The sequence below is a fragment of the Eucyclogobius newberryi genome, unplaced genomic scaffold (genome assembly GCF_026437365.1).
Source record: "Eucyclogobius newberryi isolate DKJ021-1_F unplaced genomic scaffold, fEucNew1.0.hap1 SCAF_1, whole genome shotgun sequence".
Classification (NCBI taxonomy): Eukaryota; Metazoa; Chordata; class Actinopteri; order Gobiiformes; family Gobiidae; genus Eucyclogobius; species Eucyclogobius newberryi.
In genome coordinates, this window is record NW_027315723.1 from 37,592,156 (window position 1) to 37,617,726 (window position 25,571).

General features: G+C 41.9%; 1 protein-coding gene across 1 annotated transcript in view; it reads right to left on the reverse strand.

Moving 5' to 3' along the window:
• Positions 1-23,415, reverse strand: part of ptprk (protein tyrosine phosphatase receptor type K) — a 107,024-nt gene extending 83,609 nt beyond the window's left edge. The window contains exon 1 of the mRNA XM_072445534.1: positions 23,214-23,415. Coding sequence (XP_072301635.1) covers positions 23,214-23,286 — 73 coding nt within the window. The 5' untranslated portion in view covers positions 23,287-23,415. The remainder of the gene's footprint in view (positions 1-23,213) is intronic.
• Between the last annotated feature and the right edge of the window lie 2,156 nt (positions 23,416-25,571).

The window sequence follows — 25,571 nt, forward strand, 5'->3', positions numbered from 1 at the left end:
TTTTTAGAAATTATGACGGCATCCAAACCTCTGTAGCATATAAATGCATTTTGGTTTAATTTAATAACCTCAAACCATAAATAGATATTAGCATGGCGTAACGGGTGCCACAAATTTAAACTGGAGAGATTTATTAAGTTCTTATTCAAAGTAGTGCGCACGGTTTTCCCAGTTGCTCGGACGGCGGCGGCCTATCTCCTGTCACTGATCTCGGGAATTATTAAACGGCTAAATCTGTGTGTAAAGCAGAAATGGGCCTGAATGGTGCGCCGTGGCCCATACAGACACAACTGATTTCATTATAGATAAATCACATTCATCTATTCAATCTCTCCTTCCTCCTCTATCTGTCTGCCCCTCCCCTCTCCATGTGTCTCTCCTGGAGCCTTTTACTTTTTTACTCACTGTCTTTCTCCATTTCTGTCACTCGCCCAAGATCGTTCTTATCTCAGTAATATAATAACGGCAAAATGGGATGAGATTGAGCGGGAAAAGTTAAGAGATTTTGTGAGAAAGTCCTCACACCACCCTGGTTTTTCCTTCTGCCCTAAAGACGTAGCCCAGTTGAGGACAAACCTTACTGTACAACCTTAGAATTTAAACTCTGTTGTGAATATTCATTGCTTTGTACACAATACTACCCATTCTAGTATTTCAAGATTAGCATTCCTGCCTCACCGCGAGTGCCAGTCCAAATGGGGCATTTCCTTGTGGAGTTAGCATGTTCTTTATGTGTCTGAGTATATTTTGTTCCAGTTGTTTTCCAACCTCCAACATGTACAGTAATCTAATACTCCAGCTAAGTAATCCTGGCTGACAATAATCAGGAGAAGTCTCACTGCACTGGAAGGCAAGTTCCCCCAGTGACATTTAAAGAAAGAACATTTTACCAAATGCAGATAACAAATTAGTGGCGCTGTTGGCTTTAATCGTTTTAACTGACTGATCAGTCAATAGCGTTTTAGTCGACCAATATTTTTATTCATTGGTTAAAATGATACGAACGATGAAGACGAACGAGGTAGAAAAGTGAAGAAGTGAAGAAGGGACTGAATGCATCTTCCATTTTCATTTTTCGTGTGAATGCACTGTTCCTTCTCCATTTAAAAAAAAAAAAAACTAAATATTAAATAGTACAGTTGTAGTCTTGTGGGGGCAGTTTGGGTCAGATACATGGTCAGGTCATAGAGATGCTGAAAAGAGAGCTCTTTCTAGTTTTATGCCACTCCTTTAGTTGAATAATCGATCTGCAGGACATGGCTTTAGTCAAGACAATAATGGACTGCAGCCCTATAAATGAAGCGAACAATAAAGTCAACTTCATTTTACCACTATATTAATGTTAGAATGTTAGAATGGAACTCCTTGTCCAAATTTTTTTTTCTCACGAGCCGAGAATGGACCGGCAAATTCATGAGACTTATTGCAAGTGGAGAGAAAGTTAGTTATCGTCTCGCACCTTAGTTCTCACAAAGCTACAAAAGCATGAGAAGAAGAGCAGTAGGAAAAGCAGCTCTGTGTTAAAAAGCTGAGTCCACTGGAACAGTCAAAACAAATTTATCTCTCTCTCTCTCTCCTTCCCCTCACACTTTTGTTCGTGCGTCTCAGGCCGCTCTCGGTAATACAATAAAGGACTTCTTGGCTCAGCGCGGGCCTAGTTTGTGTGCGAGTGTGTGGGTATGGTAGACGACACCTCTTACTCCCTTCTCTCTGTCTCATCATTGCAGCTGTTCCACAGAGGTGTGTTTCAATATATCACGCTGTCACACACGCGCGCATAACCACACACACCAACACAAAGAGGCCCCGTGCTTAATAAGCGCTATTCAGAGCTCCTGGGTCCACAGAAGCTGAAACTGCACTCCAGCACAAATCTACCTCTTCGTGTCCTTTGTCCCCATGTTTCTATTGCGTTTTTTCATCTTGTAGATTTCTTTTTTCTTCCAATAATTCTAAAGTTGGGACATTTTGAGACTTGCATTTTCTTGAGCATGGTTTCCCAACTTATGTGGCTTAAGTCAAATTAACATAATACAAATAATTGACGGCTTGACTAAAATCGACTGGTTTTGAGATCTCCAGTTTAAAGTCCACCCACACACCCTGACTGCGTTGTTCTATGTTGCATTATAGAAAAGAAGAGAATTATAGGGCAAGGAGGTCAAAAATAACACAATGTTTTCCCCCAAAAAAGAATAGCTAGTGCGGTAGCGAATATATTTATGTGAACCTTTTTGATTGACAGTTCATTGTTCAACTTGTAGCAAGGGATATTAAGACTTCCGACCCTTATTTCCATGTTGAGCCGGTGAAGCTTGCGGTACATTTTGATTAAAGTGCAAAGACTGCATGTATCTGCCTTCTGGGTACCGTAATTCTTTTGGCTGGATAAGGGCGACTGGAATTGTATAGAAAGTGTTATTATAAATGTAATATTCGCAGGGGTTAACATAAATGATGCTATGTCAGAATTATTGACTGCATTATTTTTTGGCTGAAGAGCAGAAGATCAGCCTACAATTCTGGCATGTTCATACAATTGTATCATTTAAATATGAGTGAAATCAAAATACAAATTACTGCTGTAAACCACAGCACTGCTGTGTTGTGTGGTTGGACAAAACAGTGGCGCCATCGTCCACATTACAAATATGTAAATACAATACACTGATCTATTATTTTGTAGATAATCTTTGTGATATATATACATTTTCACATAATTTGGCCAAAACTGTGAGTGACCCAAAGCTGTTGACCCATATGCAATGACAGGAAGTACAGTGGGAGATAAGATGGAGTGAAGCAGCCTGGGGGAAGGAAGTGGACACCTGGATGAGTCGTGCGTCGCGGCAGGAAGAGGGTCCGATGGAGGAGGGGGTGGGGACATGTCTTCAGCTGTTCCTTGGTCTGGGTCTGTGGGTGTGTGAGCGCGGCCCATATGTGCCTCAGAGCTGGAGGAGATGAACAGGGGTCGGGCCAGATGGACGCACACAGACGTCCACCACTAGCCTCCAAACTGCCACGCTTCACTTTTCACGGGGGCAAGAGAGGGTGAAAAACTGGCACAGCAAAGTGGCTGCAACAAATACTGGGGTTTTCCTGGTGGCTGGTTTTGTAACACAAAACACGTAATGTTTAAAGGTGCACTTTTCTGGTGTAGGGTACACCACCTGATTGTGTTATTGGGATGTTATTGCTTCGCCTAGAATGTTAAAGACAGTATGGAATTAAATCTATCTAACTAACATTTATTCAATTGCAGGTATAATATTGATAAGGAAATACATACGATAATACACTTTGATAAACTTTGAAAATGTCTTATGTCTCATTCTCTGACATAATGTCAATCGTATTGGTGCAATAGTCTCCGTCCATATAACTGCTGTAAATTAGAGTGTTTACTTTTGCCACTATTATCATTATTTTTATCTTATTTTATTTTATTTTCATTTTTTTCTTTCTATTCCTTATTAAGAACATAAGGGGTTTTTGTCTATAAGAGCTATTCTATTATTTCCCCATTGTGTGGACAAATAAAGGCTTATCTTATTTTATGTTCTAATGTAAATGGTTTGTTGAACTCTGGTACATCTAGTGTTTTGAATGTTCTGGACACCATTGACCTCTGAAGGCTAAAATAGTTAAAAATAAGCAAAAGGCCCCATGGAAAAAGGATGATTCGATCAGGGCACAGAAAAGGGAGTGCTGCCGGGCCGACGGAAAAGGCGCATTCAAAGCTCCAAGTTCAAAAAGAGATTTACAGAGATAAGTTGTAAATGTACAAACTAATTTTATGTAGAACTAGGGAAGGAAATATTTCTGAAATAATTGGAAGCTGCAGTAACCACCAGCGTGTCGTGTTTGCCACATTAAACAAACCCTCCAGCTCAGCTGCCAATAGAACTAATTTCCACATCGAAGTCTCATGACTTTGCATTATTCTTTAATGACAAAGTTCAGGGCATTAAAAATGTATCACTTCCACAACACAAGTAATAACCCTAAAACCACCAAGACACTTAGAGCTACCTCACTTTGCACCAGTAACTGACAACTGAGTGGGCACCACTGGTACTGCCCTTAATTGGTTAAAGTCCTATCTGGAAAACAGGAAGTACTGTGTTGAAATTGGTAACTGTGTCTCAGACCACATGCCCCTAACATGTGGGGTGCCCCAAGGGTCAGTCTTGGGACCCCTTCTGTTCAACTTCTACATGCTGCCGTTAGGTCAGGCAGCGAAAATGTGTCACGATAATCACAATTATGCAGACGACACTAAGATCTATGTTTCACTGTCGGCAGGTGACTATGGACCAGTGGATTCACTCTGTCACTGCATCCAACAGATCAGTGTGCAGACGCAAAACAACTTTCTCCAGCTGAACTCAGACAAGACTGAAATCATTGTTGTTGGCCACAGAAACAAGGAGAAACCTACAAATCAGTAATAAGTTCAAGTGTGGATGGACCGGCCTCCTGCTGGTGCCAGAGTCAGGACTAAACATGGACCGGCCTCCTGCTGGTGCCAGAGTCAGGACTAAACATGGACCGGCCTCCTGCTGGTGCCAGAGTCAGGACTAAACATGGACCGGCCTCCTGCTGGTGCCAGAGTCAGGACTAAACATGGACCGGCCTCCTGCTGGTGCCAGAGTCAGGACCAAACATGGACCGGCCTCCTGCTGGTGCCAGAGTCAGGACTAAACATGGACCGGCCTCCTGCTGGTGCCAGAGTCAGGACTAAACATGGACCGGCCTCCTGCTGGTGCCAGAGTCAGGACCAAACATGGACCGGCCTCCTGCTGGTGCCAGAGTCAGGACTAAACATGGACTGGCCTCCTGCTGGTGCCAGAGTCAGGACTAAACATGGACCGGCCTCCTGCTGGTGCCCAGAGTCAGGACTAAACATGGACCAGCCTCCTGCTGGTCTCCTGCTGGTGCCAGAGTCAGGACTAAACATGGACCGGCCTCCTGCTGGTGCCCAGAGTCAGGACTAAACATGGACTGGCCTCCTGCTGGTGCCAGAGTCAGGACTAAACATGGACCGGCCTCCTGCTGGTGCCCAGAGTCAGGACTAAACATGGACCGGCCTCCTGCTGGTGCCCAGAGTCAGGACTAAACATGGACCAGCCTCCTGCTGGTCTCCTGCTGGTGCCAGAGTCAGGACTAAACATGGACCGGCCTCCTGCTGGTGCCAGAGTCAGGACTAAACATGGACCGGCCTCCTGCTGGTGCCAGAGTCAGGACTAAAGATGGGGAATCTGGGTTTCAGTTTTATGCTCAGTTTGAAAATCTGGAACAGTCTTCTTGAAGATGTGAGACAGGCTTCTTACTCTGACAATGTTCAAATCTAAGCTAAAAACGGTTTAATTTAGCTGTTCATATGACGGAAAGGATTTTATTTGAACACTCTTTTATGTCTTTAACTGTTTTTTTCTGTTGTGTGAAGCACTTTGAATGGCCTCATGCTTGACTTGCCTTTAAAATCTGAACTCTGCTCCAAAACAGATGTTTTACAGGCAGTGGATGGGCTACAGAGCTCTCGATTCAATCGCCCAGCCCTGGATGAGCGTATGTAAAACGACTTACTAATACGTTGATTTTTGTGATGTACTTGTATAAATAAAGTGTGATAATGGACCTTGTCATTAACATGAATTATTGACAAAAATGATTTGGATATTTATGCAGGTTTCTAGGACTTGGTTGAATGACGAGCCTGAATTAGATGCTTTGAATCTTTTAGGAAATATGACCAACCTGTGCACTAATAGTCTGCTGCTGGGACTGCAAATGGTCAACACCTGTTCAAACAGAGACGACATCAGGGGTCAGGGCTGGGGTCCGTAAGTGTGGAGCTCTCAGTTCTTGAAGTGGTTTGAATTGCAAAACGCATTGTACACTTAAATGTGTGCAATGGTTTGGTGTGCATTGTTCATTAGAGATTCTTAATAATAATAATATAATAATAATAATTCAGCCTTGTCTAGATGAAAATATCAGGGAAGCTAGGGCCAAAAATTGAGCTGGAGAATTGTAAGGTACAAGTATCTGTTTAACAGTCAGATTGCAGATTTATTGACTGCAGGACCTATCCACATGAAACAAACATCTTTATGTCAAAACTTCAGAAGATTTTGCCATTAGGGTTGGCAAAAGTATTGAAAATCCAATATTAATCAATACTAAAACTAGTATATTAAAACTTGGTATGGAAATTGAGTTAGAAATTTAACTACCATGAAAATACTAGTTGCAATTATTCAACTCCAAAGATGTGATTATTATCAGCTGAAAGGACTTAAAACCATAAGATTACTGATAAGACAAACTTAGGAGCTAAACCCTAACTCAATGATAAAGTTAAAAATGGGTGGCTCATGTGGTAACGCAAGTTATTATTTAGATTTTTTTTTTATGACTGTTAGTACAAGCATCATTATATCAATTAATCCCTTATAAACGCAAAAGCTTTTCCAGCATGGCACTTCCACACATGTAAGAATTCCGCCTGGGCTCTTCACTCCCACAGCACAGAACCCCCTCTTTGTGCCTGTGTGAGCATAAGCCTGGGTCAGAGGCTAAACGATGGCCATTAAGATTCTTCTCGCCACGCACTACGGAAAACCAAACACACCCAATGTCTATCGCCACACAAGTATGTATTTGAGACGAGGGCGCTCTTCCCTGTCATTTGGTCCGTTACGAAAGCCCGGTGCATAATGGGAGCTAGTAATTGTACGTTGTGTATTGTCAAGTGATTTTGACTCAAGATGAACATTTGCAAATGTGTTTTTCCCCTCTCGACAGATTTGTTGTGACATACCAGCGACACATTTCAGACTATTTGCACTTGTTGCTCCCCTGCCTCCTCCGGGGACGACTAAAAGAGAGAAGAGGAAGAGAGAGAAAAGCAACTTCACACCCCGAGATTAAAAATGCCCAAGCAATTTCCCATTTCCGCAATACAGCACAGCGATTGTGCCTTAAATAAATCACTTTGGTAGGAAGCGGCTAACTGGAAAACTATATTTTTCTTTATTTTTTCGGTACACAAACACACACAACTCACAGCAGGAAAACTCAATAGCCACAGTGTCTCTCTCAGCACGCCTTTCTGCTACCGCTTCTGTCAGCGCCACAGCAACTGTCAGGGCGCATCATCAGTAGCTACGACGACTAATTAAGAGCTGCCCGTCAGGCCCGTGGTCAGTGTTATGTGAAGACAAATAACATGGCAATAATTAAGTACCTGTCACACACGTCCAATGAGGGCCTGCTGTACACTGCTGCCGGAGCTGCCAAGTTTGAGTTTAGTCACCCACACGCCCACACGACACTCCCACATCGCCGGGAAACTCTGTCTATGGCTCTCTGCTGGGACTCATTCCATTGTGTAAATCTATTAGTTCTTGGAACCAAGTCCGGGAAATTCAGCAGCTTAACTGGGCTTCTCTATGTGGAATTAATTATTTTGTTGGGAGCCATTAAATTTATGAATTTATTAACCTTTATTTAACCCGGTGAGAACCCATTGAGATCGAGTCCTCTTTGTCAAGGATGCCCTGGGGTAGGGGGATAAATAAGACGCAAATCATGAAAACATTTACACAATTAAGAGACTTTTTATAGACTTTTTTTTCTTTTTTTTAATCGCTAGAAAAACCCAAAGTGAGAACAGTTCACTCAACCTCAAGGTCCAAAGGCCGTGTTTACAGTCGCCTTCAGCTGTATTTGACCATGTACACTCTGCTTTCACTCAGCTTCAATTGGCCCAAATAAAGCAGACTGAAAGCACATCTTTGTACAGTATATTTACAGGCTATTGCTAGATTTGAATAATTCTTCTCTAGTCAAAGAGTACAGTATATCTTTGGCCAGTGTGTCTGCATCTCCAAACTAGGCTACTGTTGTATATCATTAAACTCCACTTGACCTCTTATTCTAACCTTGTGACAGTAGTGACCATCCACGCCACATTAAGCCGTATAAAGCAGTGCCTGTTATAGTAATGAGGTGTGACTCCATGTGTCAGGGCGACTTGAGTGATCGTCATAATGAATAAACACAAGACATGAGAGTCATTTGAACAGAAATTGTGACTAAAAGCCAAATCCTGCGAAAATCTGTCGCTACAATTCTGTTTTGGATGTAACAAATAATATGACTACAAATATAACATGCAATGGGATGTATTCAACCAAGCAGTTTCTTTTCTACCCCTAATCATTACAGATTAAGAATTGATTTATTCCAACATTGCCCTGCGCAAAAAAGATAACCATTTACAGGAAAGAACACAATCGCATTACATTACATTCATCAGAACCAAACAATCCTGTGTATATGTGCTTCCCTCGCAAAAACTACCTTCACCTACACCGTTTTAGTCCTACGTACATCCAGGAGCCCAAGAATGCGAGACAGAGCCAGGCCCCAGAAAGACAAACAGAGTGATTTGGAACTCACCCCTCTCCGCTCAGGACTGCAGCCGTTTGACGTGTAAACAGCATCCATCAGTCCAACAGAACAGGGAACAAAGTCCTCATGTCTGTGTCTGGCTTTGTGAAAGTGGGTTACAATTTGGCACTGGTCGAGAGTAAACCAAAACGCATACACTTTCCTCAATATGGAACCTTCTGGTACAGTTTATGCTGATGTAAGTAACTGTATTGTAGCGTTGGAGTCTTCATGACTGCAACCAACAAACTCTGCACTTCATCTTTCTTCACATTTGAATCCCATTCTTCGTGAATAATATTGTTTATTCACAGCACTTGAATAGAAATGGAGTTTTTCCCACCCTGCATGTGAAAGTAAAGCTATCCAAATAAGATGAAAAGGGTCATATCTTGGTGCTATCACAGAACTTCAACTCTCTCCTTTCTCTTGTCTTTGCCGTTATCAGTCTGAATGGGAAAGGCAGGGAATGAAAAAGTACAGCTGCAGTCAGTGTTTGTGCTAGAGTTTCTTATCACGCTCTCCTGCTCCCACACAATTCACACTGCCCACTTCATCTCAGGATCATTTACTACAATTTCATCCTCCAACTTTTCATCAAGGATTACAGCCAGAGCCCCGATCGCCGAGGTTTTACAGCCACCGCATCTGAGAAAGCCTTAGTTATAGCTACCCAAGAGTTTATACAGTTTGTCTATTGGGTCTTTTCTTACTTTTTGGACTGCACTGGTCTCCTTGTAGTTGAGACAGAAGTCATTTTGACACCAAACATAGGATACCTCAATCAGTGCTAAGACGTCTAGAAAGTGTCTAGAGTTATTTATGCATATATAATGATGACTTGACTCAATAGGTATGGAATAGAAGTGGAATTTGGGTCCACTCTAGTGCTCTAAAAAGGTTGGTTAGGAAGAAGTTATTGTTCGCTGTGGATGCATACTTCACATTACATAGACAGCACTCGATATCTGTCACAGTGAAAAGTATGTGATTTGATGTCATACAAATAAAAACTCAAGATAGAAGCCTGAGAAAAAGTACAAAAAGTACTTGAAAAGTAACAATGTCGGTTATTATTTTGCAGCAAAAGAAGTGTGATTGTTTGCCACTTCAAACTCTGTCCTTACAGTTATTATCCTCCAGTGTCTAATCTCTGCCAATATGAAACTTTCTTCTTTCACATGCACTTAACGGCCTGCACACTTGACACACTCAAGTGAGCTCCAGTTCTGAGTACACTTGAGAAGATTCAAGTTAAATTCTGTACTTTTTTCAACATCACTGTCGATGAGTCACTTTAGTACAAAGCAGAGGACAGCAAATGTCTCATTACAGGGCCACTAAACCCTGGCTGTTGTCTCCGGTGTGAAAGGCTACAATCCACATTTAATCTCAGGTCAAATTACAGTTGTCATGTAATTATAGGATGCAGCTCCCATTGGCAGTGACGGAGACGTGGAACCTGACTGTACCAAGAGCTTTTCTCTGCTTAGAAGAACAAAATGTAACTCAAAATGAACTTGGACTTACTTAGGCACCGTTATAGTGATAAAGAGTAAAAGACATGAGGATTATTGGAAGTCATTATTTTGTATCTTTGTTCAAATTATTTTATGTGAATGAGTCTCCTTTGTAGATCTCCCAAATTTTTCAACGTCCAGTAGTCAAATACAATAGTGAGGACAGTTTTTACTGAATAGTCTTGCCCTTGATTAACAGTGGCCACCGTTTAAGGGCGGAGTTCACAGGTGTGGACCATGTGAAATGTAGCAGCTACCCAACAGTCTGCTCCGCTCCACACAGCGCTCCCAGGACAAATCAGAGGTTAACTGGGCCCCTCATCTCTCAGTCCACATGCCTTTAGTCTGACAGAGCTCCAGCCACATGTGGTTCTGGTTAGCCGCACTTTCCCCCACCGCTCTCCCCATGCCGGCCTCAAACTAACCTACTTCACCGTGACCTACATATATCAAAACATTCAACCTCTCGATGTAAATGGAGGAACCATCTTAAAATACAGTGTTATGTTATTGTGTGACGAAACATCTCAATTTTACAATTATTTACAATTAAAATCACCATTTTGTCACGGCTCATGTAAACTTAGTATTTTTGTTGCCTTGAAGTGGTGTCTGAAGTCATCTGCTTCTTCTGAGACGTTACACTTAATTGGTTAAAGCCTCCTGTCACTCACTGTGGGCGTGAAAAGGTGTCTCTTTTTGCGATAGAGCTGTACTCAACAGAAAATGACTAAAACACGATAGGGCAATTTGAGCATATCGTCACAGGAATGAGACCACAATTCAGTATTTATCATCATAATCCCCATTCCTGTGACCAGCTTCACCAAATCAAACTTTATGAATTTATAAAGTTAATGTGAGATGAACAGACGGATTTAAAAAGCACTTTTCATTTATGGTTTCTTAAAAATAATCACAATTATTGATTGACATCTCAGTCAAGTATAAGTGCACCAAGGCTAGCAGACCTGAGAGATGGAGAATGAGAGAGGATGTTAATGCAGAGACGACAGATGCATTTAATGTAGCACAGTGTGTGATAATTGTTTCATCTGCACTGCTCATGTTGAAGCTTTTAGCAGTGTGGAGCGTGAATGGGAAACTTCACAAGGGATTAAAGTAAGCTGCCCATAAAGGGTATATATTTCTGTTCCTAATAAAAGATACAGTAGTAGTGCTTGATTTGTCCACTGTTCTTCTGTAATAAACATGCTTTTATGAAGATGGAAGAAATGTAGTGTCCATTTGAGGGAACTATCTATTTTTTTTTTAGCTTTTACACAGTTTTGTGATGCTTTTAGGGCCCTAGCAAATGTGAATTGGTGCTAAATTGTGCACAGACAAATGAAGTGGGAAATGTTTCATGGTTAAACATGTTATTGTGGACATAGCCTTCTTGTAGATTTAGCTTTTCAAATAAAAATGTGATACGGTACAGCTTGATTGTATTAGGGATTGTTGTCTTACGGTAAAGCTTCTATAATAAAAAAGCGTATAAAGGTTTTGTAACCACATACTTTCAGGGTGATACTTCACTTTTTGGACATTTCCAACAAGGAGGAAAATTCCTTCAGTTCAGATAGATTTTGTTTTTCTATTTCACCGTGCCAACCTAAATAGGACGTGTACTTTTGTTGAAGATTTGTGGGATGACCTGTGCATTGCTCATAGAAATGTGTGTGGTGGTATTTTACAAAATACTCCAAACTCTTCTGGGATTCCTCGCTGAGTGACTCGTTTTAATCATACAGTTTGAATCATCGGCCCAATGTAGGACTTTCTCCGTCCAACGCTTTCTGGAGCCGTGTGAACCTCCCACAGTTGGAAAAGACAAAACAGTGCTTTGAGATGGAGACTTGTAACACTGCACAAATGGTCAGCTCAGCAGGACGTACTCACTTCTCACTTACTAATGAATAATTATCAAATAATGCGCAATGCGTAAGGTTTTAAATGTTACAGCGCTGTGATCAGAAGATAAAGTTTATTATTTTTCTTCCATATGCCCTAATTCATATGATGAGCTCATAACTACAACTACATAAGAGTTGTCACGTTTGAGGCTTGATTAGCCAGAGTAAATATCATGTTCTCAAGACACACCACATGTTTACATTTTAAGAGGCACATCCCAATAAGATTGTATTGTCTATTCTGTTACTAGGGATGTCAAAATCATTTGGGTAATTGATAATCACGATTATTCAGGTCTCAATGTAATCATAAGAACTAAAAATAATTATTCATTCATTCTCACGGGAACAAGCGGTAGAGGTCGCGGGTGACAGGAGCCTATCCCAGTGACTTTTGGCCTGAGGCGGGACACACCCTGGACAGGGGCCAGCTTGTCACAGGGTTAACACAGATACATAGACACACACGAACATTCACTCTCACATTCAATCACTGGGGGCAATTTACAGTTGCCAATTTTGCCTAATTCGCGCATGTCTTTGGACGGCGGGAGGAAGCCACAGCATAACTATTACTATTCAATTCATAGTTCAAGAAAATGAATCTAAATGTAAAGTACTTTTTTGATCTGCCTGTTTTTGTCACACATATTTTATTTTGTCATTTAGAGTTTGATTTTCATAAAACTGGTCACAAACTTGAGGAACAGCAACGTGTTAGACATCGGGAATGAAAGAAAATGAAAGATGTCACTGTTGTTACGTCAAAGTAATTGATAATTGTGATATTTTTCTCTCACATAATCTCAACACTAATATTTGATTACTATTTGTAAGTACATTTTTAACCACTAAATTGCCTTTTTGTTTGGGTATTTTCCATTGCCAATGCCTTTTTGGCATTAGTCATTGGTGCTGCCATGTTTTGATGTCCCTCTGTTTAGTATATAAGGACTTACTGTAGGTCTTTGTGCCCTAAGTACACTCTGTGCTCCTGTGTGCTTGAACATTTGAGCATTAGATAAACCAGGGTCTACAACAAAGCCTCCATATGTGTTCTTTTAATCCAGCAGTCCAAAGACGCTGAAGGCTGTAGTTTTCTTTCCAACCTGCACTTAAATTGAGCTGGCTCTCTTTGAAGTACTAACAGTACAGCCCTTTGCTTTAAGGTATAAGGCGTCGTATGTGTGAGGTTGACGCTAAGAGACAAGCCGTGTCACGAGGAGGTAGAGCTGTATCTGCTAACCGTTACAGCAACACGACAGCTCGCTCGGCTCAACCAAACACACAAGATACTATTTACCTTCAGCCTAATATGGACATAGTGACAGTTAGGCCAGCCACTTAATACAAAGTGACACTGTCTTCTACGTGGACTTGGATTCAGAGGGAGAAGACGAAGAGGAGGGTGTTGTGTGAGTCAGTGTAAATCTGGTTAAACTGAAAACAAAGTTGAAAAAAAATGCTAACAAAGGCATTGTGCAAACAGTGAGACAATCGAAAAAGGGAAAACAAGAGGAAGACCTTGGCAAAGACAGGTGACAAAAGATTTATGGAGTGACAAAGGTTTGCTCAAGAAAAGTGTTCTGTTCTGGTCATGGCACTGAATAAGAAGTGTGGCCTCAAAAAAGTGGTACAAAGATATTATGCTTACAAAGCGATCCCTCTGCCAAGAAATCTGAAACTGAAATAAAAATGTGTTAGGATAAGCATATCTTATGTTTTTCAGCTTCACCAAAACTACTACTTTGTTTTAAGTTCATGTAGTTACAACGTAAACCCGCAATGTGCAGAAAGTATTGAGTAATCTTCAGTTGTAAACAAAACTCTTTTACACTGGAAAAGATGCAACTATAGAATCTGGATGTCCTTCTCACCAACACAAGTGATACTGCAAAATGCAATTACAGGCTTGAGACACATTTTATTTCTCCAATCTTGATTTGTGACCAGTGAGATCTGAGTTTAGACTTGGGGCAAGTTTAGGATGATTTATGACAGGCAGCATCCAAGGAAGGTTGTCCTGGGACCATTTGATCAGTCGAGGCTTGGGCTATCAGCGATAGATCATAATTTCAGGGCTCTTGGTCAGGGGACATTTACTGCTTCCAGTAAAATGAACTTCCAGTTCGGACTGAAATTGCATTGGATTTCAGTGACATAAATACTGTTGTTATTGCCACATTCACCACGATGATACTCTTCAAATATTTAGCTGGCTTAGTAGTGGTTAATTATCTTTACAAGGAAAGTTCCCACCTATAACTACCACGATCTTCAAACTCTCTGTAATTTTACACCACTGACTGGATTTGTGAGTGAAATCCCACCCTCCTCTGTCTTATGGGTCTTTAGGGGAAGTGTGGAAACTGGAGAGACTGGGAGGAGATTTAGAGTAGTAGACGAGAGTCAAAGGGGGACACAGGACGGGGGAGGGTATGATAAACGCTGAGTTTCTTTGTTTAGGTTGGTGGGTCGTAAATTCCAAGAAAAAACAGGGAGGGGGGGACGGGGGCTTAGGTAAAGTAACTGTTAGGAGAGAGAGAGGTGCTTTGGGTAATGTTTAGAGCAGCAGTTCTCTCTATTGAACTGATTGAACTGGACATGTACCTGGACCAAACCCCATGTCCAAAAAGTCGCCAAAACATAATCATAAACTACATCTGTCCCACAGTTTCAGAAGTACTGATTTGGAATACTGATGAGTAATGAAGAGTGCAAGAGGAGTAGACTTGACTCCAGACACTGGGGAGTCTGGACAGTGTCAACATCGCGCCTGTTTGTGTCCACACTGTTTGACCGGAAAAATACCTTTGCTTTGGAACTTCTCTGTGAAAGACTTTCTCCTATCTGTGCTTTCAATTTAGATTTTGACTCAAGTGGTTTTATTTTTTTATTTGATCTTGGTCACATTGTTGTACAGCTGTGTACAGACCAAGGCCTTCACAGAGAACTGCCTCCTCTTCCTTATCGCTGCCAGTGGAAACAGTTTGCAACTTTCACAAAACAGTTTGAGGAATTCAACAGGGCACAACTCAAGGCCAAGGTTTCCCACAAACACATGCTCATTCTCAGCCACAAATCCAACTACAAACTACACGAAAAGCCCCAGGGGAACAGTTTTAGTTTCATTCAGAGAAAAAAATCTGAATTATTGCAAACTTTCGCAAATTGATCAGGGTTTGTGTGTGAGTTTCGGGGCAGAACTCACTTACGGCTTTAGGCTTTTTTTGAGTGAATATAGCTCTATAATGACAGTCAACAATGCTAATGTTTGCTAATAGCACGAATTATTACAGAATTTGGGAATAACGGCGTGAGCTGTTTAGCAACATTTGCACGCAAGTCCAATCCTTTTGACAGAGCTCAACAAATCATGTCAAGTGGGACAAACCTGTGGTCCAGACAGACAGATGTTGACTGTCTAAACGTCTACCTGGGAGATGGAGTGCATGTACTGCCTGTGTATAATATGTGAGTATGTGAATGCTGGCTGCCCTGCATGTGCCTCTCTAGTCATTTTGCAGACAGCTGACAGACAGGACGGCAAGACTCTGACACATCACTATCGCAGAACAGATTATATAAACCTTTAGTGCTACAGATAACGGTGTGTGTGTGTGTGTGTGTGTGTGCGTGTGTGCATGTGTGTAAGATTTAGATCGCTCCAACCACCAATGCGAGAGATGGAGGAAAGAGAAGTGAAGATGCATGAAGCAAGTCAGGAGATGGTATTCTTAATGGACTGGTCATCTGTCTGTAAGCCCTTGTTCATACGCACACATATAAAGGAGAGCTTAATGTGCATTTCCAATCCAAGGTTTATACTGCTCTTGGGTGCAATCAGCTTAAAAACACTCGCAGACAGTGGATGTATGGCTTTAAGTGCGAGATCAGATAAGGGAATAAGACTTTAATATGTGATGTGGTGCACACTTTGCTTATGGCTACTCCTGTTAATGTGCCCTTATGACAGATGTCTTCTTAACTGGACTAATGGAAGAGCCAATGCCCTCGGGTTGGGTCAGGCAACCACAAATATCCATCCTGGGGCAATGCGAGGCGTAACTTTTGCCCTAGTGTCACTGTTAGTCAAAAACAGAGAAACGGCTAAAATAATTAGATTCGGAATCATAAGAACACAAACAAGGAAAGATCCTTCAAAAGGTCTGGTTGGTTTTACAAAAGGGCCGACAATAGATTCACAAATGATGCTAATCACCATCTGGATTGCAAAATTCCCAAGCTTGGATTTAAATGTGTCTAAAAGAAATTACAAAGAGTCCAACATCATTGAGACTTTCAGTTTTGATCTTAACACGAAGCCTTTTTATGCACTGTTTTTCTGTCTAATAGACTTGTATTGGACGTGTTAAAAAAGTCCTTGTGTTGTTTGACTTAAGTGGGATTAACCAGAGATGGACCTTGTGTAAAATAAACTGTGGATTTTCATCACTTTTTCCCTCCAGAATTAAACTATAAACAAAAGGCTGTATCGGCTTTGACTTTGATGCTGGCTGTTGCTGCAAAGCCTTGTGGGATACCAAAACCCTCGTGTCTGCCTCGTCTGCGGATGGCGTCTGTGGTGCACACTTTACGAGCCTGTCACTTTCACAGAGGAAAAGAAAAACAACAAGTCGCTCATTAAGAAGCCGGGACAGACAACAAAGATGGAGGCTGTGATTGTGGGATTCCAATATCGACCGTTTAGAATGGAGAGATTGAACTGGGCTTTTTAATAAAAAACTTCCACAAAGTAAACTGCACCTGGGAGTTTCAAACAGCTGTCTCAGTCCACAGACAAGACGAGATCTGTACGAGACAAGCCCAAAATGGACAAAGTGCACAGACTGGAGCAGAAGTACAGGAGGTACTCAAAAAATGCTTCAACTTGATTACTTGTTTGTGAAGACTTTACATGGCCAAATTGTTTTATGCAACACAAAACATGTACACTTAAGACTGGAGTGCTATATAAGAGTTTCCATATAACAAACAGCCATTAGTTGTATACTTTACTTACCTTTACATAAACATACAACTTATTTTTCCACATCAAATGCATCAAGTCAAGGTTCAATGAGCTCTTCAGCAAAAACCTTGAAAAATATGTAATCCGCATTCACATTATACAAATAAAGTCCTATAGATGAAGCGTAATTGTGCACTTAACATGAAGTGAATGGTTAGTACAAGGATGGAAATGACCACGTGATGAGTACAACAAACTCCACTAAAATGGAATGGAGAAAGCCCGAGATGATCTACAATGGAAAGGGCTAATGACCATGGAGCTAATGGCTACGCTGGGACTATGGCAGTGACTGTGACAGATGAAACTATTCGTAACTCACCCTTTTCGGTGCGTCCCATGTGAGCTAGGACCAAGAGGGGCAGCAGAGAGAGAACAAGACACGGTTAGATTTGCCGTGGTGCACGGAACAATAGTCACATATTCACAGCTGCGAGGCTTTGGGCTCGGTCTCTGAGGAGCTGAGCAAGCCCAGGGTCACACAATATGGTCAAGTTTGGAGGAGGAACTCTGTTAACTTGGTTTGCTCCGGCATTCACTTTTAGCATCAATGTACAATAAACCCTTGCTTAATGGCCTCTGTGTTTTTGGATGAACAGAAAGCAAGTTGCATGCCTGAAATAAAATCCACAAATGGTCGCCCTGTTATGACCTCTGAACTTTGAACGACACATGCGTGACATTTCACCTGTTCTTTTGTACTTCAAAATGGCCTAAAATAACTCGGGAATGTCATCTGTCTCTTCTCAACATCTTAATTGTGCTCACTATAAACATATTGCTTCCCTCACTTCTGAGCAGCATATTCACCACAAGGAGTTCACAACTGTCTGAGGCCAGAGCAAGATTTGTCATCACGGTAAAGCTAACAACTAACATGCAAACAACAGAATACATGTTTTTACAATATTTATGTACTGTGACAAAACAGATATTACTTAAATACATGGAAAACTTGTCTACAGGCCCTTTAAAGAGACCGAAAATCGTCTCAGTGCTGCTCAAACGGCCTTTCCAGTCCTGTCCTGACACAATGAGCACTGGGCAGAGTAATGTAATTAATCAGAGAAGCTTGATTACTTAATCCGTCATTAGCCAGCCATGTGTGTACCGGGAGCATTTTGTCTTTTTTGGTGGGACCCTGTTAACAACAGCTGTGACCGGCGCTGAACGGTGCCACTCTGGAGATGGATGACACTCGAGTAATGCCATCCTTCATCCAGGAAACCAAACCCTTGGATTGGACGATACAGAACTAAGAAAAGCATTTTGTTTTCATTTAAGTACTGACCTTTGCATTTGTAAGATAAAAGAGAGAATGATCAGATTTGACCAAGGACACAAATTGATAAACAGGTTTAAATGTCTTGAAATCCCCGAATAACTATGAGCAAGAAAATATTCCCCACTGCCAGGTTCCACGGCTTTAAAGTCAGATATGTGCTGTTGTTCCGTGTCCACTGATGCATTTCCTTGTTTACTACCGCCTCCTAAAACGCTCTTTATCCCAGTACAGTACATTGTTTGTCTTTTCATAAGGCTTAACTACCTCTGTTGTGTTGCCATTGTTATGTTCTTGGGGCGGCTTTCTGCATCTGTCAGTTCTCTGGCCAATAATTTAATGCACATATTTCTGTTTGAGCCAGAAATAAATGGATTCAGATGAAGAGGCGGTGGTGGAGGAGGAGAGGCCTGAAAGTTGAAAGTTAGAGCCGTTCGGAGACACTTTCAGTTAAACACTTCAGGGCACATTTTAGTTGTACTCTACAAAACATGTTAAGGCGTGAAATACAAGCAATCTACAACTTGGGTTTTAGTTTTTGCTCCATTTAGTCAAAGTTAAACTAAACTAAACAGACCGGTCTAGACTTACAGACAGTAAAAATAATTAATTTGACTACAGTTATTTGATAGTTTCACAGAGAGCTTGCAGCAGAAACATAATGTACAATGTATGTATTTGTTCATTATTTTACACCGTATTTTTACTTTAAGTCTATAAGTCGCACCTTTTTTCATAGTTTTGGCCGGGGTGCGACTTATACTTATACTCCAGAGCAACTTATATGTGATATTATTTGTTATTTTCACACTTGCAATCGCATTTCATACTCCAGTGCAACTTATATATGTTCTATCTTTTCTATTATGCATTTTTTGGCTGGTGCGACTTATACTCCGGTGCTACTTATAGTCCGGAAAATACGGTATTTGTTCATTATTTAACACATTTAATAGCAGAATATCACTAGTTTTAAGTTAAGTTTGTTTTCAGCTAATCACTATTGGTTATGAGATTGAGACAGAATGCAGTCCAGGCCAACTGTATGTTATATAAAGGCTTTGGCATCCGTAAATAGACTCTAGGCATTGTATGGAAACTTGAATTGAAGCCAGCATCGGCCTTGGTACCTCTTCACTTCCCAAAAACCGTCCCAAGTTATTTCACCAAACGCTGAGCACGGCCCGCCCGTCTCTCCTCAAACTCCATCACATGTGCATCGCGAACGGGGGATTAGCTAATGAATTCTCGCAGCACATTAATTACTTTTTACACTTCAAACTTCATCCCCAAATGACTGGTGACTGGTGGAATGAGACGCTATACTTTCAGAGGGAGAGAGTTTTTAAATTGAAATCCGAGGAAACACACTGGCTTTGAGCAAAGACGTGAAACTTTAGCGACAGTGATCAGAGCGACTGCCGAATGTAGCGGTGGTTTTAATGAGAGGATCAATGACTTTGATTTGGACGTGTTTTAGTTTTGGCAGAAGAAGAATAGAGACGTTCTTCTTCTTTGTTAAGACTCTGTGCCAGGTGCAAAAACGATGCCATTGACTCAAGTCTTCGAGATGTGGAATATTCATAAATAAAGTGTAGCGCGGATGAACATGAGAAATGGCTGATTCTTTTTGATTTAATAACGCTGCCTGAGTTATTTCCATTTGTGTTTAGAAAAAAATACAACTATGATTATTTCGTACAGTCATGATTAGTCGATTAATTGTTGTTTACACAGTCGTGGTAATTCTAGTTTTCTACGTTTCTGCTGGTTTGTTTTACGGTTCCTGGTTGAACTTTTGCAACGTGTGATGAGTCACATTGTTGTTATCTGTAATTATTTAGCTCTAACATTGTACAGCACTACACTCTACTCGACTGCATCTCTTTCCACGAGCGCTCACTGGCTTCTTCCTCGCTCTCTCTAGATTTGTGGAGAGCCATCAGTCAAGACCAGTGCTTTTCTTTTTTTTTCTCATTCCTTCATACGCATCTCCCTTCTCTTCTCCCTTCCTTGTCTTCTCTCCCATTCCCTGCTCTTCTCTTTCCTCTGACAAAAACACAATGTTATTTCATGTTCCAAAATGAGGCTGAAAAGTAATTATAATTAAACTTCTTAACGTCTTGAATGCGGAAAACTACTAAAATAATTTACAGTTCTAATTAAACCAGCTTAGACGGGGGCTCCTCGATCCCTCCCCGGTTTATGATGGAAAACAATTATTTCACTTCATTAAGATTAAAGAGGTGGGGATCAGTGTCACAGCTCCATCAGTGAGGAGACAGATTTAGAAACTTGTCAATTAACATGAACTCACTTGGAGGATTTGAGACGTGGGAGGAAGATGCATTTATTCTCAACGACTTTCAAACGCGCCGAGTGATAAGACGCGGCGCAGACTTGTGTAAATGTCACGAAGCGCAGCCTTTTAGAGGACAGACGTCTCAAACCCAATGTGACTTTTGTTAAAGACTTGACAAGACAAGTCCATAATGGCGGGATCCACATTGAACAGAGGACAAAATGTGTTTCAGTCAATTTGCTGAGAACAAGTGGGTAAAAGAGGAACTATGCGTCCTTGTTGTGGAAGACACGCCAGGCAGTGATTATGAATCAAAGAAAGAGAGAGATGTTTTTGCAGGTTTGGAATAGGCCTACTTACTGCAAAGAGGCTTTTTTCACACCTCAACATCAATACTGCACTGACAGACATTGCTTGTTTGGTTAATGTTGGCAATAAAATAAGTTATCATGTTATAACTAGGGATGTCAAGATTATTCGGTGAATCGATAATCATTATTATTCAGGTCACAATATTCATAAATGAGGTCATTTCAATTGATTCTGCACCTAAACGTACACCTAAATGTATAGTGCTTTTTATGTTTGTATCACATTAACTTTACTCTGAAAGTTTGATTTCATAAAATATGTCGCATACTATTGGAATAGTATTAGAATGAAAGAAACTTAAGGATTTAACTTTTGTGTCAATAATTGTCAATAATCGTTATATTGTAATCGCTCAAATGTGATACTGTGACATTCCCAGTTGTAACACAAATGCACTTGCAAGTATGTAACTCTCCAGCTTCACAATCAGCATGATTTAAATATAGTGAAAAACAGTCTTTGATCTTTTGAGAGCCTCATGTATGAATCTAGTTTGTTTTTATTCTTAAACATAGGAGAATACTGCTACTACTTTTACACACAACCCTCGACAGTGGAGCCGCGTGTTGTCTTGTATTTACTTGCAAATTAGCAGCACTCAAATTCCCAGAGAGCGGCCTCAAAGAAATTCCTCACATTTGTTGCCCCTGGGGACCAAATGGCCAGGAGAGGGAGGGAGGGAGGGAGGGGGACAGGAGGATGTGGCGGCACAGCCTGCAGCCGCGGGCGCAGGGAGGGGAGGGAGAATAGGACGGGCATTAACACGTTCTTGTGTAATTAATTGACTAATTTCTATGCAAATCGTAAACCAGGGAAGGCAAAGAGCTGAAAACGACAGCTTCTGGAAACGTCCCGGGCTTAATCACACGTTAAACGTCCTTGAATGCAAAGTGCGCCAAGTTAAGCAGTGTTTTTTTTTCTTTTTTTCTAGCAGGTCAACTTTAGGAAAATTCGTGAACCCGGCACTGGGGAAGTGACTTTTCTTTCTCGTGGAGGTGAAAGATTCCAAACACACACAAGATATTACACATTAAATACAAACAACAGGCTGTGCGCAAAAGTGTTCCTGCCACTTCATTTCACGTAAACAGCGACACTACACGTTTCCAGAGAAGTCTTTGCAAAAGCCAAACGCCAAAAGCAGCTCGTTCGTGCATTCCCTGGCTTCACCTTTGCTCCAATTACAACCGGGCAAAAATCAACATTACGCACGGAGCGCACATGGATCAAGTGTCACGGGCTCCGGGTCACGTCACGTCGTGTGCCGCGGATCGCGTACCGACCACGTCCTCAGTCAAACACGCCATCGCCGTTACTGACACTTTTTTCACGCTCCCACCGGGTCATTAGCTTTCATTGCACGCGGCGGGGGATGGAGTTGGGGAGACGGGTCGTTTGGTCCGCGGGGGACCGGGGAGAGCCGCGCGCGGAGCATTAAAACCTAACCGAGCGTCGGCTCCTCCGCCCTCAGCCCGCGGGAAGAAGCTGGAAAGAACTGTAACTTGTAAACGAGTCGATGTGACGTAGTTATGAATCTCTGGGCAAATAAAGTCGATAGAGATTATGATGGAGAATGAGCGATGGTCCGCAGCCTACGTGTCCGCGCGCGCGCCCCAAACTTTCCCCCCTTTTCACGTGGATAAGACGCTGCGTGTTCTCCACCGCTGTGACAATTGTCTTTTAAATATTATCAGCAGGTCATAAACAATATATATGTACAAAAACATATAACAGCAGCGTCAAGTGTTGTATGTTATAAGCTCTGTGCGACTTTCACCCGGTGCGCAACGATGTAATAACACTTTAAACACAGAACGGGACGAGCAGCGCACAGTAAACCCACTTGAACCTTTTTGAAACGTAAATAACCGGCTGGAGGTAAAGGTGAGGTGACGCTGCTTACGTCGGCCGTGCGCAAATAAAGACAATAAAACACTCTTTGCAAAAGTTCGGTGACAGGCAAAGCGCGCGAGTCCGCGACGCAATAAAACGTGCAAATTGCAACTTTTTTAAATTGCGTAAAAGCGTGAAAAATGAGTTGTGTCCAGCGCGAGCAGTTCAAAGAGAAGCCGACAACACTCCGCAGACTTCGGGATACGAGTCGTGGCATAACACCCCCCTGTACGCCTGTTGGACACGGACACAATCAGCGGTAAAAACGTGCGTAATAAAAAGGTTCGTTAAACGTTTCAAAGGAGCCACTTTGATTGTCCGCGGTGGCACACCTGTGACAGATTCAAGCTTTACGGGAATGCGCGTAACGTCGAAACTAACTTTTTTCTCCCCTCGCCAAAACCAACGCAAATAAAGAGTGAAAAGCTGCTCTTACCTGTGGGAATTTGAGCGGACATCGGCGCGGAGAAGAGCCAGACAAGTCCAAGGAAACCCAAAAGTGTATCCATGGCTTGAACCGCAGTGTAAAAGTTTCAACCCGGCGACTTTCACCGCGCTCGCGCCCCACGTCCTCTCTCGCCCGTGGTCGGAACTAGAAGTTTGTTTGGGTAGTTATTCCTCCAGCGTCGGTAAGCGCGAGGTCCCCATTCTGGTCCGGTGTCTCTGCGGGGGGTCGGTCGCTTCTTGTCGCCGCGGACGGAGACGGAGGAGAGTTTTGTCGTACCGCACGCACCGGGCTTTAGGACAGGAGCGAGCGCAGCGCGAGACTGAAGCACGGAGAGCGCTCGTGCAGCCGCGGCGCGAGCGAAAGTGCGTGACGTCAGCGGGCGCGAGCTGATTGAAGAGGGGGGGAAAAGAAAACACAGGCCTACGTTGAACCACCTTATCTCCAATGTGTTTTATTATTATTTTTGTTTTCTCTTTGTCGTATGAGGAATTATGAGGGTAATATGGCCAAAATAGTTATCAATATTTTCTGTTCATGTAACAGCTGTAAATAAGAGTGTCACTGTTGTTGTTATTATTATGTAGTATAAGAGGTTTTTTATAAGAGTTTTTCTCTAAGAGTATTTTTATGAGTTATATGTTTTTTATTGTTTACTTCTGTGTCTACTTTGTGTTTGTGGGACAAATAAAGGCTTGTCTTATCTTATCTTAAATCACTCCTATTTGGTAAAGCTAGGTTTAGTTTATTGATATAGGTCCAGTGGACGTTCCTGGGGTTAGGGTTACACATGATGGGTGCTCATGATCCCGAAAGTACGAGAGTGTGTGCTGTTATAAATAAGGTACCATGACAATTTCGTTATAAAAAAGGGGGGGAAAACAATTAAATAATGCATAATCTTCATTCGTTTGAGATCAGATGAAAGGGAATTTTTTTGATTTTGAATAATCTCTGTGTCTCCAGATAAAGACAGACATATGAAATATTGTTATTCCTTATACCAATTAAAATGCTGATTTATTCTTGCAAAAACAATGGACATGATGGACAAATTGTTAGTTATAATTTTATATTTTTAAACCAGCAAGAGCACATGCTACTTACAGTTCCTTTTAAGCCACAAAATATTCTAAAATATTGTATGTAAAAAAGAGATATATATCTACAAAATAAACAAATCATAATGTATTTATATATAATACACCATAAATATGTTGGAAATGACCATATACCATACCTTCTCTAACTTGATCTGGTGTGTAGCTGTCACTGCTCTGGAGGGCCGGCCAGAGCACTACTTAAGGCCAGGATGGATGCTCGGATACTCGGATAGACGGAAATGATGAGACACAACAACGCGTTCAGGAGCTTAATCAATCCTCACAGGTACACACAGACTGCTATCTGATTCGTTATCGTTATCGACGTTTGTAACGTGGCGGACTCGTACCGCCGATTATACCATCTTCAAAGTACATGTGATGTCATAAAATGCATGTGATGTCATAAAATGCATGTGATGTCATAAAGTGCATGTGATGTCATAAAGCACACTATAACGCAAAGGCGGAAGCGCCCTTGAACAGCGTAAAGGAAAGGAAAGCAGGTGACATCACAAAGCACACTACAATGCAAAGGCTGGAGCGCCCCCTACTGGACGCTCCACTAATTACAAGCACATGGGGCTTTTTGTACAGCCGCCCCCAAATGTATAAAATACCTTTCCTCTAAACAAAAGGCTACCACACAACAAACTATTCAAGCTGACTGTTCTTGTCTTCATCCGGGAGGGCCAGCAGCAACACCCACGCTGGGTGAAGGTTCTGTCCTTTATTTTGATTTCGGCCTGATGTGCCCGTCGGGGCTGTGGTGGACCTTGGAAATGCGACCCACAAGCCAGGAGGCACGAGGAAGCTGTGGATCCACGATCATAGCCACGGACCCCTCTGTGACATCGGCTTGGGATGACTGCCACTTCTGCCGGGGCTGCAGACTGGGAAGGTACAGCCGGATAAAATGTGCCCAGAAGTGGCCGGCTAACAACTGCAAATGCCTCCACCTCCGGTTACTCAACAAATCTTCTTTAGGAAAGACCTCTTGGGGAAGCGATCCGTCTAGCCGCCCCATCAAGAGGTTGTTCATTGTCATTGGAACAGGATTGCTGACGTCAGAGGGGACGTTTCCCAGTGGTTTGGAGTTTAAAGGAATTATGGAGGATTTTTTGGCGCCAAAACTGAGTCTCATTTCCTCGTGGCATGGACAGCAGCATAGTTATCTTTTCTTGAGCGGGTGACTAACTTGTCTTCTTTCACTGGAGTGACGTCTGCCTGCCATGGCGTCTCTACG